General features: G+C 41.7%; 1 protein-coding gene across 1 annotated transcript; it reads left to right on the top strand.

Annotated features, from left to right (window-relative positions):
* Positions 1-568: 568 nt before the first annotated feature.
* Positions 569-23,102, top strand: slc7a8a (solute carrier family 7 member 8a). Its single transcript, XM_085451063.1, has 11 exons — positions 569-1,530; positions 7,341-7,545; positions 11,042-11,193; positions 16,993-17,118; positions 17,904-18,057; positions 18,552-18,675; positions 19,741-19,844; positions 20,234-20,330; positions 20,446-20,595; positions 20,796-20,973; positions 21,381-23,102. The coding sequence occupies exons 1-11, from the start codon at positions 1,398-1,400 to the stop codon at positions 21,539-21,541; spliced, it is 1,584 nt and encodes a 527-aa protein (XP_085307189.1). The 5' UTR covers positions 569-1,397; the 3' UTR covers positions 21,542-23,102.
* Positions 23,103-23,766: the final 664 nt, after the last annotated feature.

Genomic DNA, 23,766 nt, shown 5'->3' on the forward strand with positions numbered 1-23,766 from the left:
ACCGTAAAAACTGCAAGCATGGCGTGCACGTGCAGCGTGATTCGTCCATATCAGGTGATCATTTTAGGCATATTTGATGATTTATAGGCGAGTGAAAAAATGTCACAAACATTCTTAGACATCTGCACACACAGGAAACTCTTTGGCCCGGAAAAACACCATATATGTGGTGAGGTAGAAATAAAGAAAATATGTTTGTTCAGGTCTGGATCTATTTGTAAAATATATGTGTGTATGTGGATTGGAACACACTAGCAGACACACACACACAAACACAGATTTACACACAAATCCCTGTGAACACTTGTACATTTTGGTTCACGCATGTAAATCATCAGACTAATTTCTCTCCACAGAATCAAAATAAATGTTACACCCCCGATTTAGGGAAAGGGGTCTGTGACCATGTAAAGCTGCACAGACCCCACGGATGAAAACACACCGGCAGTGCTGTGGCGTGCAGCGTGAGGTGTGACGTCTCGGTGAAAGAGCTAAATTTAGACCGCATCTTGAATAATAAGCGAGAGAGTATGACAGAGGAAGGGGGGCAAAGGGAGCAGAAGCAATGAAGACTGAATCTACATATATATCTTTTCTTTTCTCTTAATCAAAAAGCGGTTTTAGTTGTTTATTGAAGGAGGAATGAGTAACGCAGCACGAGCTCATGGTCGTGAGAAGAAAAACACAGACTCGAAGTAGACAGGGGGCTGGGAGTGGGGCGGTGCTATGAAGAACGTGTATCTACTCAAATTCAGTGTTCTGTTCAAGGTTTTCACAAGTCGGTGTTTACGGCAAAGCTGAGCTACTTCTGAGTGTTTCCTGCACTGCTGGAGCAGCTCTCTGAGAGGATGTTTTTGTCTCTCCGGCTCACACCTGGAACAAGGAAAGACTGAGAGAGCTCTTTCTTGTTTTGTTTCGAAGTGTCTCTTTGTTTGACACAAGGACCGTGTCACTGTATTTATTACCTACCTGACACTGGAATAAGCGTTTTTCTCTCGATAAACGGACTTATCATCACGCGCTGCTTGTGTCAGGCTCTACTGCGCGAGATCACTTTGTTTGGTTTGTCAGCTGCGCGGAAATCTTGAAGAAACTTAGCTGTCAGGAAGCTGCGCTTTTTTATTTCTTTTTGCACACGGTTTCCAACAAGCACTTCACATTTTTGCTGACCATATGCTTTTTAATATAGAGATTTTTTTTCTTAATCTGACAAATTAATCAAGTTGCTGAAAGCAGCAACGATAAACGTCCTTTATCAGATAAGCGGGGCACGTTTCCTGTACGCACAAGAAAGACGCACAAGGAAGACGCTTGCGCTCAAGCACTCCAAGCGCACGGGCAACACCAAGTGCATAAAAAAGACATTTAAAACGAAATAAAATCGTCCATCTAATAAGATGACGGACGGCCCAAGACAACGCAGCAGCACGGCGGGATCTGCCAAGGATGGTGCCGCTGTGAAGGAGTCAGGAGGAGGTGTTGCGCTCAAGAAGGAGATCGGGCTGGTGAGCGCCTGCGGTATTATTATTGGTGAGTGTCACTGCTGTTGCGTGGGAATGACATGTGGTGCAGGCTGTTGTCTGACAGCACAGCGACGAATCTTTATGTTGAATGTCTGAGGGTCTGAGACTGTATGAAAAGTGTGTAAAAATGAGAATATGACAAACAGGGACGGGACTAAGCACTGCAGAGAAAATCAGAGTATACAGCCACCTGCTCTTCAGTTATGAGCAGGGTAAAAAAAAGCTGCACTGGGATCAAATTCCAGATTTGATGAATGTAGTTTACAAGTTTATGATAATGATGATCATTTGTGTGACTCTAAAAGCAAGGCAGAAATGTTGCCAACACATATTGTAGTTAATCAAAAAGGGCGTTAAGTCTCCATCATGCTTAAAATGATTAAAACAGGCAAACACACTCTCTACAGAGCAACCTCACATGACAGCTGGAAACAGCTGAACACAGGTAGACACCACAAACTAAACTTATATTGTAATTGAGTCTGCCCTGTAACAGTCTCCTGCCCTTTGCCCCTGCAGTCGTTAATCACTGAAGCTATCATCATTTTTCTGTAGTCAATTTTCTGCAGCAATCAGGATGTTGTCCCTTTAACTCATCTCTGAGGATTGGTGCATGCAGTTTTTAGGCTCATGTGACTGATCTGAGCCTGCAGCTGTAATTTAGTTAGGATTGACTGGAAAATGCACCTTTAGCCCATTATAATGCACACACACACCAAAATACAAGCTCAAAATTTCAACCCTACAGTGATACTGGATCATCCACTTACCATATATGGTTCATCAGATAAAGGGTTAAAGACATTTCTCCAGCCACTTTAACTTTTAGTTCAGTTATTTGACTCCTTACTCCTGTAAAATGCAGGAACCTTTGCACGGGAATCCACCATTCTTTGTAATTACAGCTGAATACTGCACTGTGACACTTTTGAGGAAAAGTACTAATAGAAAGCTGCTTTGCTATGTATTTGAGTATTGTGTTGAGTGCAAAGACCCACAAGACTGTAAAGTTTAAGATCAAATCAGTAACATTTTGATATTTTCATTATGGATTTTCAAAAATTTCACTCCATGACTAAGACTCCTGTAGTGATAATGCCCACTATTCATGCTTAGAGTGTTTAATAAAGTATTGAGTACTCCAGCAGTCCCCTAAACTGCAAGGAGTGAGGAGTAAGGAAATGATGACAAAGGCTTAAGTCTTCGAATCGTTCAAAGTGCTGTTTTATATTACACGGGGCAAATTGTAAAATAAGCTATATGTACTGCAGCGTAACATAACATGCAAACTTCTCTTGGAAGAAGCTTTCCGAGGTCAGAGATAGAAGCAATGATGATGAGGATCAGGTGTGTGATTGATTAGCATTGTTTTAAATGTTGACTGATTGATTTTCAATCAAAATAGTTACCAAATAACCAGAAATTGCTTTTCATTTCAATTCAAATGACCACAATCAGCCTACTAGCACTGTCACTATCCTCGTGGATTAGATGGACTCAGTTAACGCGAGCGGTGAAAGCCATCCCTCATTTGTCTAACAGCAACAGGGGTCTCTCGGTGCATTATCATCATCACATGACAAACTGATCTATAAAAACTTTGGGGTAAAATATGGCACAGGTTGTCCTGCCAGAGTGTGCGGTCCTCATGCTGACCTTGCCAGGAGGAATAGAAGGGCGGGGGATGAGTCACTCATTCACGTGTTTCCACGGCAACGGGAGAAGAGAGGGGAGACGGCGGGGTGGGTTGATATCCCGAGAAGCTTTCAACAAGAGAGGAGTACAAAAAAATGACGTGGCAGGGAGAGATGAGACTGTTACTCTGTGAAATCAGACGCTGGAGATCCCTGCGCATGCTGACAGCATCCTTACTCCACCAGCTCAGCTCCACCCTTCAACACACCCGCATTCATCATAATCTAAACTGCTTGCTTTATCAATCTCCATTTACCTGCCAATCGTTAAGAAATGTTGGGGCAGCACAGGGCCGGGAGGTTTTTATAGCCCTCCATAGTCCACACTCCTCGGCGCTCAGCCCTCTTGTCCTTGGCCAAGTAACTCATTCATGCCACTTCAGTTCACGCCGTCCTGTGCGAGGGAGACGTGAGCTCAGGTGACTCGACTGATCCTTTGGTTCACGAACATGCCCTGCTGGGTTTCCATGAAAAGGGTCGAGCACACGAGGACATCAAATGTTTTTATGGCCTATTGTACAGTTCAGGCATTTATCGCTCATACACGTACACACACACACAAATGAAGACACGTAACTGCAGAAAGGTCCAAAGCCTGGGATTAGAAGTGAACTTTTGGCCATTCTTGGCTCCACCCTGATAATGCTGTTTTATTAGCTTGCCTGGCTTAGCCATGTCTGAGCTGCACTCCAGTCTTTGTATTATGTAAAGAAATTCCTGGATGAATCGTACTTTTATTAAATATTAATTTCTTTTTAAACTGACTCACATTGCAGAGACTAAATCCAGGAATAATTGGCAGGATTAATGATAAACAGACAAACAAGCCTGCCTTTATTTTGCTTCCTCTTTTCCTCTTCTTGCTATCAAAACCATTAATGCGAGTTACGTCCGATTAATTACTTCAGTGTAATAATACCTTCCTTTCATATTCAAAAGCATGCACGCATGCACAGTCTGAGTCTCCGGCTGAGGGCCAAGCAGCAGGTTGCCTCAGCTTGGTAGCTGTTTAAACAGGGATTTGCAGCTGAGGGGAAATACAAAGACTAATTCTACAGAGCTTTGCAAAGGCTCATCTGGGTTATATCATAATGCTGCACAAACACACACACGCTGCCTAACATTTATAACTTGTGGATGCTGTTTGGTTGAGTGATATCTTTAGGGGTGTCACAGGGAGGCTCAGGCAAGCTAATTTATACAATAGGCTGTATATAAAAGAGGGACATAGGCATCATTTATCTACAGTCTATGTAAAAGACTGAATATATAAACAGTGGTTAATGTGGAAACCATTGGCTTATAAACTACGGTTTCAAAGTGTTGAGTGTAGCATTTTAGCATTTTCTTTTTTCTTGTGGAAAGTTGTCTTAGCCACTTTCTTGAGCAACGTGCGTTTCTAATCTGCTGTGACATTAAGACTGATGCTGACTTTGCAAAAACACCCTTGGAACAAAATGTACTTACTGGGGGGGATGAACACCAGACTCCTCAGAAGGTCTTTCATTACAACCTCAACACAACAAAGCAGCATGTTCCTGTCACTCAAAGTGGCCTCGCCCATAATTATGCACAACTAAGCCTGAAAATATTTTAAATGGGTTTATATGTTGTTGCAATGTAGACTAAGACCTTGTTTTGTACCAGATTAGAAAAATCTTAAATCTGTTTTAAAGTCGGAGTTTTAACATGAACACCGCCTCATTTCTGTATCCAGCATCAGGTGTTTTTGTGTTTATTTTTCATGGCATTGTTTAGATTTTGGTTGTCGATGCCAAGTCTTACTACCACTTAAAACATGCACGTTAAGTGTTTTTATTTTTGCTTCATCGCATTCTCTTTTTTGGTGTTTTATGTTAAAAAATTATTTTGCATAAAGAATTACGTATCATTTAATTTGCAAATTATCGTTACTTTTTAGCTACTTTTTATTTCATTGGGGGTGGGTGGGGGGGTTACATGACTGCTCTGGTGACTCATGTGGGCAGCTGAACGTACCAGACAGTGATCCCAGTTTCTATTATGAGTCACATAAAATGTGGCTTCCTAGAAACCTAGATATGAAAAAGTGGTCTTTCTAATTCCTTAAAAATGAAATCTTGTTTTGAAAAACAAGGAACAGAAATATACTCAGAGGGCACAAACCAATCCTCTTCCTTTATGAAACAACGATCTAATAAAAAAATATATTATTTATATTTTGTAGTTAAAAATGTACCTAAATATGTAAAAAAGAACAACTTTGTGGAGATTCGACAGCTCAGACTTTTTATCGCCTGCTTCTTAAAGGTGATGCAGCACTCAGCTGGTCAGAGATTGCAAAGAGTTTAGCAACTCCACATTAAAAAACCAAAAAAACCTCCCAAATTTCTTTCCCCTTGGCCTGCTTGGAGACAAAGGGGTGTAAAACAACAAATGTAAGAACAGGAAACATGCAGATTCCACATTAGTCAGCAGTCTTGCACCGTAGTGCGCAATGATGCACATGACATGAACGCACTACATGCACGCGCACATTTGATTGCCTCTATAAAAAAGTCTCCATTATCTAAAGCTCAGAGCATAAACACATTCAAAACAACATAGATCAGACACTTTACACTCAAAAGCCTCTGGAAAGTCTACCAAACTTTATGTTGCACAGGCAAATCCACCCATCCAGACCGTTTTACAAGAAAAGCAACATTAATGCTGAGTCAGCAGATGGCTGCTTTCCCCCCCTGCCTCTAGATGTTAAAGGTGAGGCACTTTCTGTCATAAAGTTGTCAACAAAATCAGGGGAGAAAGAGTTTGTTTGTCTCCTTTTTACCTTTAAGCTGCAACTAGCGTTATGTAAGCCAGCGGCTGCTCTCGCCACTCGCACACGATCCATATGGAGTCTGTTACAGCTAAAAAACAATGTGCATGTTTTTAGTTGTGCACATGCCTTTGACTTAGATTAGGCTAATCTTAGAAAGCCGAGGTACCACGAGCGCTTAAATAGAGCAGCATTGTGTGTGTATGAGTGTGCAAACAAGGGAGGATTTTTAAAAAAAAATATTGTTTGATTTAGATTTATACAGGCCTGAAGAATCAGTCCTGTATTACACAAGAAATTAAAAAAAGCCCACCTGATTTCCTGGAAGATATATAAACAGAGATGTAGCGTTAATATTACACAGGTAAAATGTCTAAAAACCTTTACTAAAGGATGGTTTAGTTTGTCTAATTGGTTAAAATGGAAGTAGTTTGATAATATTCACAACTTAGAGCCCTAATCCCCCAGCTTGGTATGAACAGGAGTCGACAGCAGCTTAAATACTACACTTTATCTGCAGTTATAGCAGCCACAAAGGATCCACCTGATGATGTCTCGAGGCACAATATGATAGCATCGTTCATATCTCTGACTTTTGTACTGTAACACTGCACTCACTGTGATTTAACCCAGCCAACCTTTGACCCCGGCACTTTTCCCTGTGGCTGATGGCATCAAGCCTTCAAACCACGGTGAGCTGAACTTGATCAGTTCTCGTGACCGCCAACGTCAGCCTTATCAGAGGAGTGAACGCTTTCGTGTTAGACCTGAACCCAACCATCCGTCTCTTTCATCTGCTGTGCAAACTGCTCTCTGACGCTCATTGAATATGTCAGGGCATTATTCTCCCCCCTCTGCGTCCACGTTTCAGTCCTCCTCCCTCTTTGCACTCGTTAACCCTGCTCTCGGCCCTCTTCCATCTCCTCATAGCTATGCCAAGTCAGCATATCGCAGGTTCCCACTTTGCCAGGCAGCTCGACTGATTCATTGCTGTTGAAACTCTGCTCGTTCTCTCTCTTATTTTTTAAAGCATCTTTTCCATTTTACTCGTGACCTAACTATTTATTTCCTGTCTAGTTTGTCATATGTCTGTTTCCTCAGTCTTTCCCTCGGTGCTTCTGGGTGAATTCATACACCAGTGATCAGCCATCCACTTGTATAATAATCACAAGATAGTAATAAATTGGTAGAGCAGTTGCCCTTATAGCCACACTTTGTTTTCTAATAACATGGGACAAGCCCTAAAGCTAGACAACTACTTCCCATAATGCTTTTGGACAGCACTTCTGAAACGTGAACCCTTTCTCTCCCTCCACCCTCCACCAGGTAACATTATTGGCTCAGGTATCTTCGTCAGCCCAAAGGGTGTGATGGAGAATGCCAGCTCAGTGGGCCTGGCTTTGATCGTCTGGATCATCACCGGCATCATCACCGCCATCGGGGCGTTGTGCTACGCCGAGCTAGGCGTCACCATCCCCAAGTCTGGAGGAGACTACTCCTACGTCAAGGACATCTTCGGCGGGCTGGCAGGGTGAGTGAGTCGTTCGTTCTTTTATAGATGTCACACATCTTCAGGGGTAAATCAGCACCTGTGTTTTAACTCTTCCCCGATTGGAGGTCTATTAGGGGTAACTCTGTTTTGTTTATTTTAATTGAGGAGTTTCTATCATTGGCCTCGTCATTGAACAAAAGGCCTCAGAGTAGCTTACTGGGGCCACCCTTCGAAAAAACAGAAACTTATCCTAATGGCCCTGAAACCATGTTTTTATTGATTATATACTGAGGTGTCAAAACTCAACATTAAGGATACAGGGGGGGGGGGGGGGGGGGGGGGGTCGCCAGCTGTCTTCTTTATGCTGGAAAAAGTTAAGACCATGACGTACAAAAAATAGGACACCATTTGTTACTAATTGAAAGCTGATTTTCTCCATAACAAATGTGTTTTCAAAGGATTACATCTTTGTAATTGGAATGATTTATAGTTCAGCTTCTCTCTTTGGACTTTTTTATTCACTCTCACATCAGTGAGGGCTAAGAAGCCCCCAGTCATTCCACAAAAGGTTTGGTTATTAACTGCATAACAAAGAGAAGAAGGGCCTGAAATGGGCCAGAAACGACTAAAGTTAATTTGACATGGATTTGACGAGTCCTGGTGGATTATCCAGCTGATGGAGCTCAGATGTATGGATCCAAAGCAGGTCCAGAGGTACAAGCACAGCAACCAGATATAACATATTAAAAACACTAAATCCCACAATGACGTTAATTTTGTGAAATTTTTGCATCTAAAGTCCACCGTAGAAAGGTGGACTTTAGCTTGTAGCCAGCTGCAGATCTTAGAAACAGACATTCACCCAACTGACTCAAATTAGTTGCCAGTAAATGAGCTTCCAGGTGACTCAGAGAATCTCGAATGGCACGCCGCTGTGGGGGTTTTCAATCTTTAATGGAAAGTTTTGAATTGACTTTCCGCTCACGGCCTCCTCCCATTCATCCATAAATGGCTTCTTACAGCAAGAGCTTGGGAATCACGCTAAGTTAGTTTCCTAGCAAAAACAATATTGTTTGTTAGCGAAGATTTCACACACACTAGGCCTTTTCTCAGAAAGTAAACACACACCAGACCATTGTTTTTTTTTCCAACTATCACAAGGATGCATATTATCAAGATATTCTGGGAGAGGAATTCAAGCAGACCAAACAGACAATGATTGTTTGTGTCTCTTTGTGCGCAAACTATCAATACACATCAATGAACATCTAACTCCAGAGACTTTGTACTCTGTGGCTTCACATACTCAGTTTGAAGTGTTGGGGCCGCACCGTTTCCATGTGCCCTGGGTATAGCATAAATAAATCCATGTTCAAGGGATGTTTGTTTTTGTTTTGCTGCTCCCTTTGTCCCCATCTGTGTATATGGGGGCGTGCTTATAAGTCACTAACTGGAATGGTGGGTGTACTTACATCACCTTCGCAGCTGTGCGAAGGCGAGCTCGCAGAAGAAAGAATTTGAAAATTGTATCGTCAAACACTTGAATGGACAGCGCTTCATGCACAAAGGGCCTTTGTTGTATCAAACTGACGAGGGTTACGTAACACCTGTAATGTCCCCTACACGGAATACTGTAGGTGTAGCTGGTTTCAGTGGTTTAAGTGGAAGTTAAATGGAAACAAATGATTCACAAATTTCTCATTACATTCCATCATCCTAACTGCAAACCCTTCTGAAACTCTACACCGTAACTTTGCTGTGCCCGACACCGTAAACTGACGTGCATTTACTTAGAAATGTAACTGCAGGCCATGTTGTAGCCTCGACAAGTGGGTGACGCCGACAGCTGCATCTGTAGCTGTCGAGGGCGATGTATGGTTACATTTCTAGGAAGGTGCACGTCAGATTACGGTGTAGGATTTCCAAAGGGCTTGAAGTTATGACGTACCTAATGTGTAGGTTTAAAACAAAGTCGACTGAACACTAGCAACAGTGTCAACCACTTGTGTAGTCTAGGTCAAAGACTATACATAGACTCAGTGCAGAAGAAAGGCATTACTGTTAGCATTTTAGTTTTTAGGTGCAATGCTAACTTATGAGCTAACAGAATCTAACATTGTTTTCTAGCTGCATCCACAAACTTTATACACTGATATATTTAAATACTACTTAGTGCTAAATAACTTACAGATTGTTCTTTTCATAATTTATTAACAACCTAATATTCAACAAGTCCATTTTATAATATTATAGATAATTTATACATTAATTAACATTAAAATATTGCAGCTAGCTTGGTGTGCTTCAAAGTGTAATGGTAGATTAACTTGTTTCATCGTTGTCACCTTAGTTTATCATATGTTTACACATTAAACCCAACACATTATTTTTTTACTGTATTTAACAGTAATAAATGTAGGTTTTAGATCCTTTTAGTAAAGTAAAAAAATACATCATTTACCTGAAATATACTAAATTTGAGTATTAAAAATGCTAAAAGTGAAGCGAGCAGTGTGAAAGGGGAGTTATTCGAGAGTGACGTTTTTTAACAAACACTCACAAATTCCAGCGAGCCGCCATCCCATTAATGCACTCGAGTGTAATGATCCCTTTTTAAGCTTCCAGAGAATTTAATGGAGATATCACGTGTACGGTTATACCTGTCACTCCGTTAAGCCCCTGAGCTCTGCTAAATCTCGTGTCATCAGCTCGATATTCATTTTATTCCACTATTGCTGATATCTGCCTGTTTGCATGTTTTTGTTATCATGCTGAGGCGAGTGAGATAAGTATTGTCAGGCATGTCTATCTAAACAAATCATGTAAGATGAAAACGAGGTGAAAATTACAAAATACATCAATGTGAGTAAACACAATAAAAAATGTAACAAAAAACAATGGGCTGATGTGATATTAAAGCAGACAATGTGTAACATGTGGCGTGTTGGTGTATTGTTTCACTGTTGCGTTTCTCCATGACTACTGCTACTTTGGCAGGTTAAAAGACTGGATGAGTCACCCCATTTTAAACTGTTGCCAGGCAGAAATGTATGGTCTGGGTTAAACTAAATGTCGTTTCCCTGCACAAACACAGGAAAATAACGGGGCAATGTGCCGGTAACCTAACATCAAAGTAGCTGCAAATTTTTTTTACTATTTTAGTCACAAGCAGCATGAGATTTCCTCTCTTTGCTTTGTTCTGAGTGATGCAAGGAAGTGGTTCTATTCAGTAACTGGGTCATTTGTTTTTTAGTGTTAGCTGAGTATAGCAACTGAAGCCATTCATGGCTCCTCAGAACCCAAAGGTGACACTGTTGTGTAGCTTCTTTTCCTAGTACAAACTATTAAATTAATGTAATGTGGAGAAAGTGAAATAGGCACTGGTACTTTCATAAATGATTCACTAATCATTGACTGTTACAAGCTTAATAAACCATGAACATATGAACTGTTTTATTGACTTGTTAGTTTTGTTCGCGTAGTCCATTAATACTCAGTTAAAGTTCTTTCATAACTATCCCTTCTTTTTGCGCAGGTTCCTGCGGTTGTGGATCGCTGTGCTTGTCATCTACCCGACCAACCAGGCTGTGATCGCGCTGACGTTCTCCAACTATGTCCTGCAGCCTCTGTTCCCCACCTGCTTTCCACCAGAAAATGGCTTGCGTGTGCTGGCTGCCGTTTGTCTTTGTGAGTAGCACATCACATCTAACTCGTGTGCACACGCCCAGACACAAATGAACCACAACCCAGAGGTGTGTTTTCCACGTCATGGAGGACAGACTTCCAACAACTAAGATAAACTGAACTACAAACTCTGACTGAATTTAATGGCGTTAATGCTAAACTGGTGAAGGCATTGACTTCTAAAGGTTACATAATAATTTGTGAAACACAAAAACGTTTAAGCAGTGATGTCTGTGAAGGTTCTCAGTCGTCCAGGTCATCGTAGTCTAAGGAGCTTGGAAAGAAAAGCGTCTGGACTTCTTTAAGTTTCTTGAAGACGTTTCAGCTCTCATCCGAGAAGCTTCTTCAGTTTTAAGAGCAATTGGTGGAGAGTCCCAGATTTTTTAAGACCTATTGGGTGTGTCCATAAGAGGGTCGTGGAGTCCCTATTGATCCTCTGCCTAATCACACGGTGTGAAAACGGGTGTTGGATCTCATAACTGGATTATAGATGGCGGACAGTTGGTGTCGTCAGCACATTGGTGTCGACACCAACTGTCTGGAGTTCTTCAAGAAACGTAAAGCAGTCTTTCTGAGCTGCTTAGAGTGGGGGTTTAAATTTGGCTTTAAGTATTGGTTATAGTTTCCTTGACGCATTGCCATCATATTTTGGCTCGGGGTCTCCAAGTGGTGTAAATGTCATCATCAGATAATGAGCAGAAGGCTCTATGGAGACCCTGTGGTTGTGTGATTGCTCCGAGTCTTACGTGGAGACTTGACCTTACAGCGGACTTGGAACGATGACTTGATCGTCTTGTCTCCGGCGCTCCATGTCGGCAACAATTGAGTACAATCGAGGGTTTGGGAGACATGTTTCACCTATTTTAAGGCCTAGTTCACTTCTCTTGTGGGAGGGGCTTAGAGCAAATATCTGCTTCATGCAGCTTTAACAAACGAGTCTAATAACAGCATTTAGATGTTGTGGAGTTCAACATTTGAAAGTCCTTTCAAGCACATTTTCCAATGCAGCAACTGTTGCTTTGTTGACGTCATCACATTCAACCTATTTATAATTCACTGACTGGTTGAGTTATGACTTTGTTTATCCAGTTTATGCCTTCTATCCCAGTTTTCCCCTGTTTTATGAAGCACTTGTGTTTTTTAACCCTCAGTTAGAGGTCATGTGAGAGAGGAAGTGCACAGGGAGCTGGCAGAGTTTAGCCGTGAGGAGTAAATGTGTGGAGACAAATGGAGAAATGTGTTGGCGCCAACATGACTGTGGTAGATTTGAGTACTTTGACAAAGTTCACACACACTAGACAAATACTTCAGGGAGCCTTGAGACACAAAAAGAGACGGTCGTGAAGCCTGGAGAAGAATACATGCACTGTTTGTGTTACCTGGCGGCGATTCGTGCGTTTCATGTATACATTGTTTTTATTGGGAGCTGTGGTCTAACCCCTGCAACTCTAATGAAATTTATTGGGGAATAAGGAGAGCAACAATGTTTTTAGGTCATCTCTTCTAAGGTACTGCAAAGTGCTTTCAGTTCTCAGGAGGACAACGGTTGTGTTCAGTGTGGTGTTTTCTGGATGCAGATTGATTTAAAATATCTCTCTCTGAGTTAAACTGCACACTAGTTCCTTCCTCGAGGCATTCTCACTCACTCATCTTGTATACTGCAGCTCTCTCAGATGTTTCCTGCATCTCCCTACTAAATCCAACTCTTGTTGTTTTTAAACTTTCTTTCTTTTTCGCCCTCCATCACTTTTTTACCATTACACTCAAAAAATGTTTGGATTTAGATCCTGAAAGTGAGTGGATGACTGCAGCATTTCTAATCAAAAGGCCGGTGGTTTGATCCCTGTCTGCATGCTAAAGCGTATAAAACATGCATAATTAAAAATGGCAAATACAAAGTTTCACTTTGTAAGTTTTTCAAGGGAGAGTGAAACTTTTTGCGGAGTATTGTATATTTTGATTTGCTTCCCATGATGAGCTCAGCTTGCTGTCCTGTTTGGCTTAATGATGCTGAAAGCTCACTTTCCAAAGACTTGCATGAGAATGCATGAAAAGACATTTAAATGTAGTTAACCAATTGATTGCTGCTAATGACCATAGCCAAAAACACTACTGCTACTTTACTAAGCTGGCAGAATAAGCAGTCTTATGCTCCGAGTTATTTGGCACCAAATAGGTGGAAAGCAATAATTGCTTGCTTACATTTGAAGAAATGTCATTTGAAATTGGCAGAAGAAGCCCTGTTACAACAACAAAATAGCTACATGGCACACTTCTGGTTGGAAACACTTAAGCTTAATGCGGGAAAGCCTGTAAATACGCCTCTGAAAGGGCTGAAAGGGATCAAACTTAATAACCATCATGGTCCTTGACAAGATATACAACAAGCATGTTGGTGCTGACGAAGCAGGCAGGAAACAGCTTCTTTGATATTGTTTAGTTTTTCTGTTTCTGTCTGAATACTTTGCTTTTAATGTTTCTGACACATTGACCTGTATTAACCTGCCTTTTTTTAATCCACTTACACAAATGACTTGAAGCCAAATGTGCTTAGCTCTACCAAGAACTGCTAGCACATGCTTTATTGCGTAATTCTAGATTTTCTTCTTTCTTGAGTTGATTAGACAGATGTTGCCAGGCAGCTTTTAAGGGGAAAAAAAGCTTGCTGATGATTTGTTGCTCAGAGAAAAGTTGGTTAAAGGTCACCTGCTCGTTTCCTTTGGGTCTGTGTTTAGACGTACCTGTGATTTCCTAAACATGGCCTTTGCAGAATGTTATGTAATAGTTTGCAGGATATTGCCTTACTTATTTATTTCCGGATTAGGTGACAGGCAAATCAGACAGTACCAGTCACTGGGCAGTTTGACAGCATCATGCTGCATGACAGGCTTTTATTTTTTAAATGGTGTACCATTTCAAAGACATGCAGGGGGATTCTACGTGAGGTCTGCCTCTTCCTACAGATGGCTCCGTGCAAGGTCATAATTCGCCAATGTTTTCCTACAGGCTCATGGTTAATTCAGGACATTTTCCTATACACACACACATGCGCACGGAGCAAATAATGTCTTCATTTTGTATGCTGTGCTTAGAAAAAGCTCAGCAGCTCCAAGTTCCAATGGTGCCTTCAGGTGTTTGTCCACAATCTGCCAGTCAGCAGCAGAGCAGGAGGGAATGTTTATGCTGTAACTGAAATGCAGAGCAGTGGGAAACATCATCTGGCTCTTAAAACAGTTGTTTACCACCAGATCAGTTTGGGGATTTAATATGTAGTTAATGAGAGTTACATAAGAATCAGTCTTGAACTAATCTGCATGCCTTTTGTTTCCTGCTTTTGTGTGGAGGAAGTAGCAGCAGGAGATGCACAAATTTCTGCGTAGCTCCACCACAACTATGTCCGATCTGCAAAGCCCATCATGTGCCCCTCTTTGTCTGCATTGAGCACACAGTATGTTAATATCATGCATGTCCGTTCACGTGCACCTGGCTTTGTTCCCCGCAGTGGCAGCTCCGCTCAGAGTTATTTAATGTGATGAACTTAATCCCACAAAGTCAAACAAGCTTATTCTTTGATGGCACCCTATTGGCCTGAACCCACTGGCTTGTTGTGCTCAGCAGTACAGATCAAATCCATTATCTCTTGTATGTGTTAGCTTTCCCATGAGGTCAAAAGCTTTTCTAAATACATTTTAGGACTTTCTAAAAAAAAAAAACTTCTGCTAAATGCTAGATGAGCAGGATTAGAGAGCTCTGAAAGGACCAGACAGTTAGAAAAAACATCGGTCATCCCTATAAAACTTTAACATGTCAAGTAATTTCTCGAGGCCGCGCTTATCTGGCTTCATCACATCAACCCTGATATGAAGCTCTCTAGTAAATACATCGACAGGAGCAAGTCCACAAACTTTCAAAAAGTAGCAATCACATGTAATGTTGCACTATATAAGCATGCAAGCATAGAAATGCTCCAAAGTGCATTCACACATTGCATTATTCATAAATCGCCACTCGTGTTGTAGCAACTAATTGCTTCCTTTTAAAGGGAAACTGCAGGTGAGGCACACGACGATAATGGGTGAATGTGATGATGCAGCAAGGGAGTCAAATGTCGCTGCTGTCTATGTGCGGCTTTAATCTAATTCACTGACCTGATATGAGAGAAACTTTAAATCTATCGGGGTCATCAGTAATATATCTCATATCTCCTTTGCCTGTTGGGCAAAATTATGCAGTGACAGTGCCTTTGAGTGAATGAAGTGATAAAGCAATTAATGCATAAACCAGCACAGCCTTCAGTGTTACTGATCAACAAATTTTACTCGGTTACTATTACTTCAGCTCATAAACACCCGACTCCAAAGATAAGTCGACATAAGCATGCTCAGCAGAATACTTTTACACAATCTATACATGGTCTGACTGTTTCACAGTGCAAATTTCGTATATGTCCGGTAATAACAGTAGGAGTGTCCGATCATACGTGACAATCTGAAGTCAATGATATTGAAGGATTCGGTTGAAAAATTGGAGCAAAGTGAAGTAAAACAAGTCCAGTCAGGACCACAAGAAAGTCATTATGTCCATCTGTTGTAGTTTTTGTTGGTGGTGTGGTTCTGTTGTTTTATGCTTGCAACGCTGAAAGCAGAGAGGGCAGCAGCAAGACCTCAGACCAGAGCAGCATTAATGATGGTAGATATGCTCTCGGCTAACGCCTGATTTAGGAATCGCTGTTGAGGCTACCACATAACCTACGTAAGCTGTCAACGTCACTGCCGATATTTACGCTGGTATGCGGTGAATTATGTTAAATACCTTGTCCAAGGTATTTAACATAATTCCAAGGTCCAAAGACATGCAGCTTGTGGGGATAGGTTAATTGGATAATCCAAATTGTCACTAGGTGTGAATGTGCGAATGAATGTGAGTGCGAATGGTTGTCTGTCCTGTGTGTTGGCCCTGCGACAGACTGGCGACCTGTCGAGGGTGTACCCCGCCTCTCGCCCTATGACAGCTGGGATAGGCTCCAGCGCCCCCCCGCGACCCTGAAAAGGATAAGCGGAAGCGAATGGATGGATGGATGGACCTTGTGGTCCTTGTCCCAGTGTGTTTCATGTGGTGCCAGCTGATAGAAACAAACAAAATGCTGGGACTTTTTCCCTCCTGGGTCTTTGCTCTTTGTTGTGGTCAGTTGTTTTTTTCGGGTACAAAACATTTTTGTCCCTCTAGTTCTTTCCCTTACATCAGTGCTGAGTTTAGTTTCAGCAATTGCCCTCCAGGACTTCACTGACATTTGTCCTTACATTTGTACTATGATTATTGCTCCTAACTATGATACGATTTTTAGGCAATATTGTTATTCTCATTCATACACTGCTGCGAAAAAGTAGCCCGAAACATGGCACAGGTGTAATTGGCCAATCGCAGTAGTTGCTGACTGCACCGACTCGACGTGTAGTTACATTTTTAGGTAGGTGCAGGTCAGGTTACATTGTAGGTTGCAGGGTTGGTTTTCCTGGGTTTCGCAGTTAAGACGTAGCCACTAAAGGCTAAATTCTCTGAAACGTCTTGATAAGACGGAGCTGGGGTGGAGTCGGGTTGCAAAGTGGCTTGCATATTCATATTAAATAAAAGAAGACAGAAGCAGCCTAAATAGCACAGTTTAATGAGAGTGATATCTGCTGAGCCGTCAGCTGCTGCGAGCTGGCACTGAGATCAGCGACAGCTTGCAACTGAGCTTGATTTTGAGTATTGGCTGAATTAATGCTGTCCTTGATTTATAACTGTGTGCTTCTCTCTTATTAGTGCTGCTGACATGGGTGAATTGCTCCAGCGTGAGGTGGGCCACCAGAGTGCAGGACATGTTCACTGCCGGCAAGCTGCTGGCGCTGGCACTCATCATCATCATGGGAGTCGTGCAGGTCTGCAAGGGTAAGCTCACCGCTGCCATATGTGCATTCATATGTGCATCGCTCACAATGGTTTCGCCATTTCTTGCACACACAGACACAGACTTAGGGTCAGTGGGGACGCGCTCAGTGTGTCGGGACAGTAAAGGCTTCACATCAGGGGTCAGCGAGTTGCTGGGGCCCTTTTGCTAATATCAGCAGGCTTGTGAGGGTTTACAGCACAAACATGGCTGAGGAAGAGTTATTGTAAGGGCAAAACGGGGATTTCTGCACAATTGTCTGGAGATAATGAAGAGTTCAAAGGCTGATTTGATGGGAGGAATTTAGCTCATATCTGAGGAACTGTATGCAATAGAGAGAGTGGTAGACATATCTTTAAAAACAAGCCTCAATAGGGGATTTAAAAGAATAAAAAAGAAGGAATGAGGAAAAGCAGTACACATTCTGCAAAGTCACTTTACAAGGATTTAACAAAGTACCTTTTACAACTTGTTTTATACACGCTGATTTCATTAGCTGATAGTTTTCAGCTGGGCTCCCTACAGCATGGCCAGACCTCAGAGGAAACCAGGCTGTTTACCCCGGCAGCAAAACAAGTTATCAAACCAGAGATAAATGATTGGGAACAGGCCCGCTTAATTTGGGAAGGTCATGCAGATTTAAGAAATGAACAGAGAGAACCATAAAATAAACTGCTTTTTGTTTTTTGTTATTTACTATGACTAGAAAATTGGAAAAGTTTGTGCTATCGTTGTAAATGTTCCATTGTGTTTGTGCCAAGCTGAAGATTTTCTCCTCTACCTGTAGGAGAGTACTACTGGCTGGAGCCTGCCAACGCCTTTGAGCCCTTCCAGGACTACGATGTAGGTTTAATAGCCTTAGCTTTCCTACAAGGCTCCTTCGCCTATGGCGGGTGGAACTTCCTCAACTATGTCACAGAGGAGCTGGTGGATCCTTATGTGTAAGACACTTTACGCTGCCTCTCATATACATATATAAATATGAAGCTGCTGTGTGTAGAAAACCACATTCCCACAAGATTAAATGCCACACTGCCACAGGAATATATCTGATTTATAAGCTGCTTGTGACTGTTTGAGTAATTAGCAGTCACATACCAACAAAGCTTATTTTTAATCCCTGATCCTTTTTGCTAAAGCTCTCTGAAATTTATGTAACTTAACAATGGAAAAATTCCCCCTGACATTCCCAGTGTCTGGTCACAGATTAATGGATAAGAAAGGTTACCAAAGAAAAGGAAATGAGGAAATAAGTCACTACTTTTTTATTTCTACAATAAAAAAGTAGTGACTTATTTCCTCATTTCCTTTTCTTTTGGTAACCTTTCTTATCCATTAATACCCCACCTGTAAAACATCCTTTTTAATTTCCTTCCTTAAATCTTTTGCTTTTCTCTCAGTTCTTAAGTGAAGTATTGTGCTGTATTGTCTTCAGGAACCTTCCTCGCGCCATCTTCATCTCCATCCCTGTCGTGACCTTCGTTTACGTCTTCGCCAACATCGCCTATGTCACAGCCATGAGTCCTCAGGAGCTGCTTGCCTCAAATGCTGTTGCTGTGGTGAGTAGCTGTGGTGGTCCTGTCACTTCATTCAGACACACCTTGTTATTTCAAATGAATGACACCCTCTAATGGTCGTTGTTGGTAAATGCATGGGCAATAATACTATGACTGTGTAGGACAGGGGTGGGGAACTTTAGATGTGTCCTTGAGCACACAGCTGATGTAAAGGCTAAATGACCTCCTGAACATGTCTTGAAGTTCTCCAGAGGCCTGGTGATTAACTAGTCATTTGATTCGGGTGTGTTGACCCAGGGTGAAATGGAAAACCTGCAGGACACCAGCCCTTGAGGCCTGGAGTTCCTACCCCTGGTGTAGGATCTCAGGCATCTAGGTCAAGGTAGCCTTGAGAGCTTGAAAAGAAGGGAGCTGGATGTGGTTTTTTGAAGATGTTTTGCCTCTCATCCAAGAGGCTTCAGTTCTCAAACAACTGGTCCAAGGTCCAAGATAATATACACCTAGTAGGGTAACCATCCCCTTTAGAGGTGGTCCTGAGTCGTCACCAGGGCTGTTGGAGACATTATGGTGGGTGAGTTTATTACCTGGGACTCTCTGCTAGTTGTTTTAGAAATGAAAAGTCCTGTTGCCTTCTTTTAAAGCTCTCAAGTCAGTAACAGTGTGTTAGATTAAGAAAAAAACAGGAACTTTTCTGTGATTTGTTTGTTTATTACTTTGGCATAGTATGGATGTCCATGAGGGAGGTCTTTATCAGTGCCCTCGTTCACATTTTTCAAGCTGCCCAGTGGGTCAGATTGGAATCTTTGATTGGTCGTTTCAGGCCCATGGGCCTTATGTTTGACACCAGCAAGCTATAAGATATAAAAAGTAGTGTATGATTCAGTTGTAGGGTTAATTAGCATGTGACAAAACTTGAATGTAATCTATGAGTACATGTTAAGCAGTCCAGCTCCAGTTTAAAGTAAATGAACATGAGAGGTGGTGTTGAAGTGGGTTTTGCATCTATATAGGTCTTCTGTGTGTACATCATCTATTTCTATCTCCAATTAAAACACATACTTATGTGCCTTTATGTCTGTTTATCATCCAACCCTTTCTCCATCCCAGACTTTTGGTGAGAAGCTGCTCGGAGTCATGGCGTGGATCATGCCCATCTCTGTGGCTCTCTCCACCTTCGGGGGAGTCAACGGTTCCCTCTTCACATCTTCACGGTTAGTTGGACTAGACTGACTTGTATCAACAGACTACGTACTATGTGAAGTCAGTGTTTGACATCAAGGCCAAAGCTTTACTATGAACTGCTCTAACATGACACATTTTGCATGGATTGTCTCAGTAGTCCTCAAATTTAAAGTCTGTTCTTCATAACCAAATGTAAAATGTGGCAGACAGAGAAGTCAACTAGGGCACTTGGTTTGGGGCAGGCAGCGTTTTTGGAGAGGTCGAAATGAGCTTTAACCTGCTTTTATGTCCACTAAATTCATCACAGTCGTAATACTGAGCACCCAGACTCCCTCCAGTCTTTCTTGCTTTCTTCATAATGTTTGGCTTCTCCCTCGTGCTAACATTGTTCATTGTGTTTGTCCTTCTCCCTTTGCAGACTGTTCTTCGCCGGAGCCAGAGAGGGCCACCTCCCCAGTCTGCTGGCCATGATTCATGTGACACGCTGCACTCCCATCCCTGCCCTGCTCTTCACAGTGAGTACTGCTCTCCCTGTTACACGGCTCCATATTACCTCTACCACATACACAAGTTCTTCTGTCTCCATTGACCACACTCGGTTAAACACAACAAACCTTTCTCATTCCTCAGTGCCTGTCCACCCTCCTTATGCTGTGCACCAGTGACATGTACACCCTCATCAACTACGTGGGCTTCATCAACTACCTCTTCTACGGAGTTACTGTCGCCGGGCAGATTGTTCTGCGTATTAAACAGCCCGACATGCACCGGCCAATCAAGGTCTGTTCATGTGGTGCTTTGGTTTAGCTTTGTACTCAATATATTTTGCACTTTGCTTATTTAAACAATGTAAATGTCCATCTAGTTCAGCTTTAATGGGAATAGCTTTTAATTTGAGTTAAATGAATGATTAAAAAGTGGTTTAAAAAAAATTGTTCTTTCTACGTTATAAAAATCTGTTTTCCTCTCTCTCCTCTCAGATCAGCCTGATATGGCCGGTAATTTACCTCCTCTTCTGGGCCTTCCTGCTCATCTTCTCCCTCTACTCTGAGCCCCTGGTGTGCGGCATCGGCCTCGCCATCATGCTCACCGGTGTCCCAGTCTATTTCCTGGGAGTATACTGGGACAACAAGCCACAGTGCTTTGACGCTTTTGTTGGTATGTCCCCATAAATCAGCCCAATATTTTTCCTCTCATTAACTTAATGATTCAATGTTCAGGAAATGCAAATTCATTATTGTTTAGGAACTATTTTATAAGTCAGAAGTGTTCTTTGACACCGTACTTAATTTAGACACAACATGCTTTAAAATAATTATATATTTACAGAAGCAATCATGACCAGTGGAACTTCGTGTCATGAGATGTAGCTCTTGGGTTGTTTGTAGTTGACTTTGATGTGAATTTGTTAGGACGTCCACTCCACGACCGCAATGTTATAAAATGTTATAACTACAAGTAATAGCAGTTGTTTTTCTTTATGCTATTTAATAACTGCATCATGTAGTCAGACAGCCTGCACCTCAATCTGTCCTCACTCCTTTTCTTTTGCTCTCTTCTCTCAGATAAAATGACATACGTGGGCCAGAAGTTCTGTATGGTCGTTTATCCGGCCGAAAGCGACAGCAGCAGCAGCGGGAGCGGCGAGGAAGGCGAGGAAATGAAGGAGGCTAGGGCTCCTCTGTCGAAGGAGGACAGAGACAACCGCAAATCAGCAGACTGCTGAAGTGCAACTTTTCATATCTCACCTGCTCACCAAACATATTCAGACACCCACGTGGGTGCACACGCACACACACACACACATGAAAACACACATCTATACACGTGCCCCCACGCCTAGTCTTTTATTTGATGTCAAATTAAGTAGTCTGGCCTCAAACCTTCCTGTCTGGGGTCCATTAAAAGTGCAATAAACAAAGGTTAGCACCTTCCATTTCATCATCATCATCATCGCCCTGCCCTTTATTCACTATCTGCAAACTCTCGCTGTAAGAGCGACTTTTTTTATACGTTTTTTTTTTAAATTTCTATCACAAGACTGACCGTGATGACTTCAACGCTTTTTTTTGTTCTTAGTTTTTTTGATGTTGTTAATCTGTGTTTTCATGCGTTCAGCACACCCGAGCTGCATTTTGATTGTGAAAATCCGATTCAGATCAAGTCATTTCATGTTGTGATGTACACTAATACTGTTTTTGTGTTTAACTTTAATTCTGAAACATTTCTCATTCATTTACTTTGTAATTGTGATAATTGCTTAAGTTTTTCTAGTACTATTAATATATTAATTTTAGTGTTTTCTAACACCGTATTCATGTCAGCTCTTTTTGTATTCTTCGAAGTGTGAATGTGGGACACCTGTATTGTATTAGTGGTGCACAGGTTTTTTTCTTAATTGCCTTAATTAGAATATACTCCTGTGCTCGTGTGCCATTCCAGCTGCATTTTGACAGATGTGGGGACTTTTTCTTTTCTTTTATCAAAAGAAAATGAAGCAAACCCCCCCCCAAAAAAAAAACACACTACACAGCAGCACGGGCTGAAAGGAGCCCGCTGGTGAGTCGCGCTCGTTTTCTCCATGCTTTGCTCGCGTGCTCGTGTGAACGCCTGCGTTTAAGTGTTTCATGACCTCTGATGAAAATGTTTTTGTAGCTTTACTTTGTAGCTTTGTTGAAATCAGTTTTATGCTTTGTGTAAGGCATAAGCACAACAGCTTTACAACAAAATGATATTTTCGAATAAAGTAATGAAGTAGACGACATTTTAGTGCAATATTACGACTGCTACCAGCAAAATCTGAACACGCACCCCTGAATGAACTCATTACATGCTGTCTGGTTATGTTATGATTGTCCTGTACATTCTGGTAACAACACTCCCACGCACATAAACACTCACTCCTGTATCCACAGCCTTCCTAGTTTTACACTAGTGTCTCAGGGCATCCCCACTGCCTTCTCCTTACATACAGTACACTGCCTAAAACCAAACACATCCGGCTGACGGCTTGTTTGAAAACCAGTTTGTTAGTGGTATATGTCTGTACTGGTGCTTTAGATATTTATTCCTCAGGAGTCTCAGTCACACAAGAGGATGATAAGTGTTAGAAACCAGTGTTGTAGAGATTTGTCTTAAACTGTAAGAGGCGCAGGGTTTCTTGGATGTCTTTACAAGTACAATGATGTGTTTTGTGCCTGATTGTGCATTTACACCAGTGTCATAACAGTCTGTAGATTGTTTCTTAGTAAATAAAAACAACCACTGACTAATGTTTGAATTTTTAATTAAGGCCTCATTTATGTCTATCTATAAATGTACACAAAATAATTTCAAAGGATGCTTTTAATGTGAACACCTTCGATCGTGACATTTCCATCAGTTTTTATGATGCAGGCCTGAAAACTTTTTCAACTCTGAAACAAAATGCTGCAACTTTATGTGACACGACAATGCAAACTGTGCCAGGTGTAACACAAAGTTTGAAGCTTGATCTGTGTTACTTAAAGCACCGCAGCGCCGACTTTCCTTCCCTGATGTGCTGCAGCTGCGCTTCTTGCTTGCATTTAGACCAAAAACAGACCTTCAGTGTGGTCGAACTATTTTTGTTGTATGTGCAAATAGCTAAGGTGATATGAAAGTAGCTAAGGTGATATGAAAGTTCCCTACTTGCAATATGTTATAATAACCACATACGCTGTAATAAGAATGCCATTTTTAAATCTGTCTCTAATTTAAGATGCATTTTACCTTCCGTGCTGAGACTCAAGTCTCAAGCCTACTTCTGTGTTGAAAATGTAAATGTACATGTTGGCGATGAGTGTGTGAGAAGAATTAAAAACATATGTGAGGAAGCGTTCTCATGTCTTCGTTTTTGCAGCTTCAGTTGAACTTAATCATCTAGTTACGTGTCCATGGTCCGGTGTTGTCTGACCTGTTCATGCTGTTGGC

This window comes from Copadichromis virginalis, linkage group LG3 (genome assembly GCF_057382275.1).
Source record: "Copadichromis virginalis isolate Kocher_CV1m ecotype Utaka linkage group LG3, C_Virginalis_male_GT1.1, whole genome shotgun sequence".
Lineage (NCBI taxonomy): Eukaryota > Metazoa > Chordata > Actinopteri > Cichliformes > Cichlidae > Copadichromis > Copadichromis virginalis.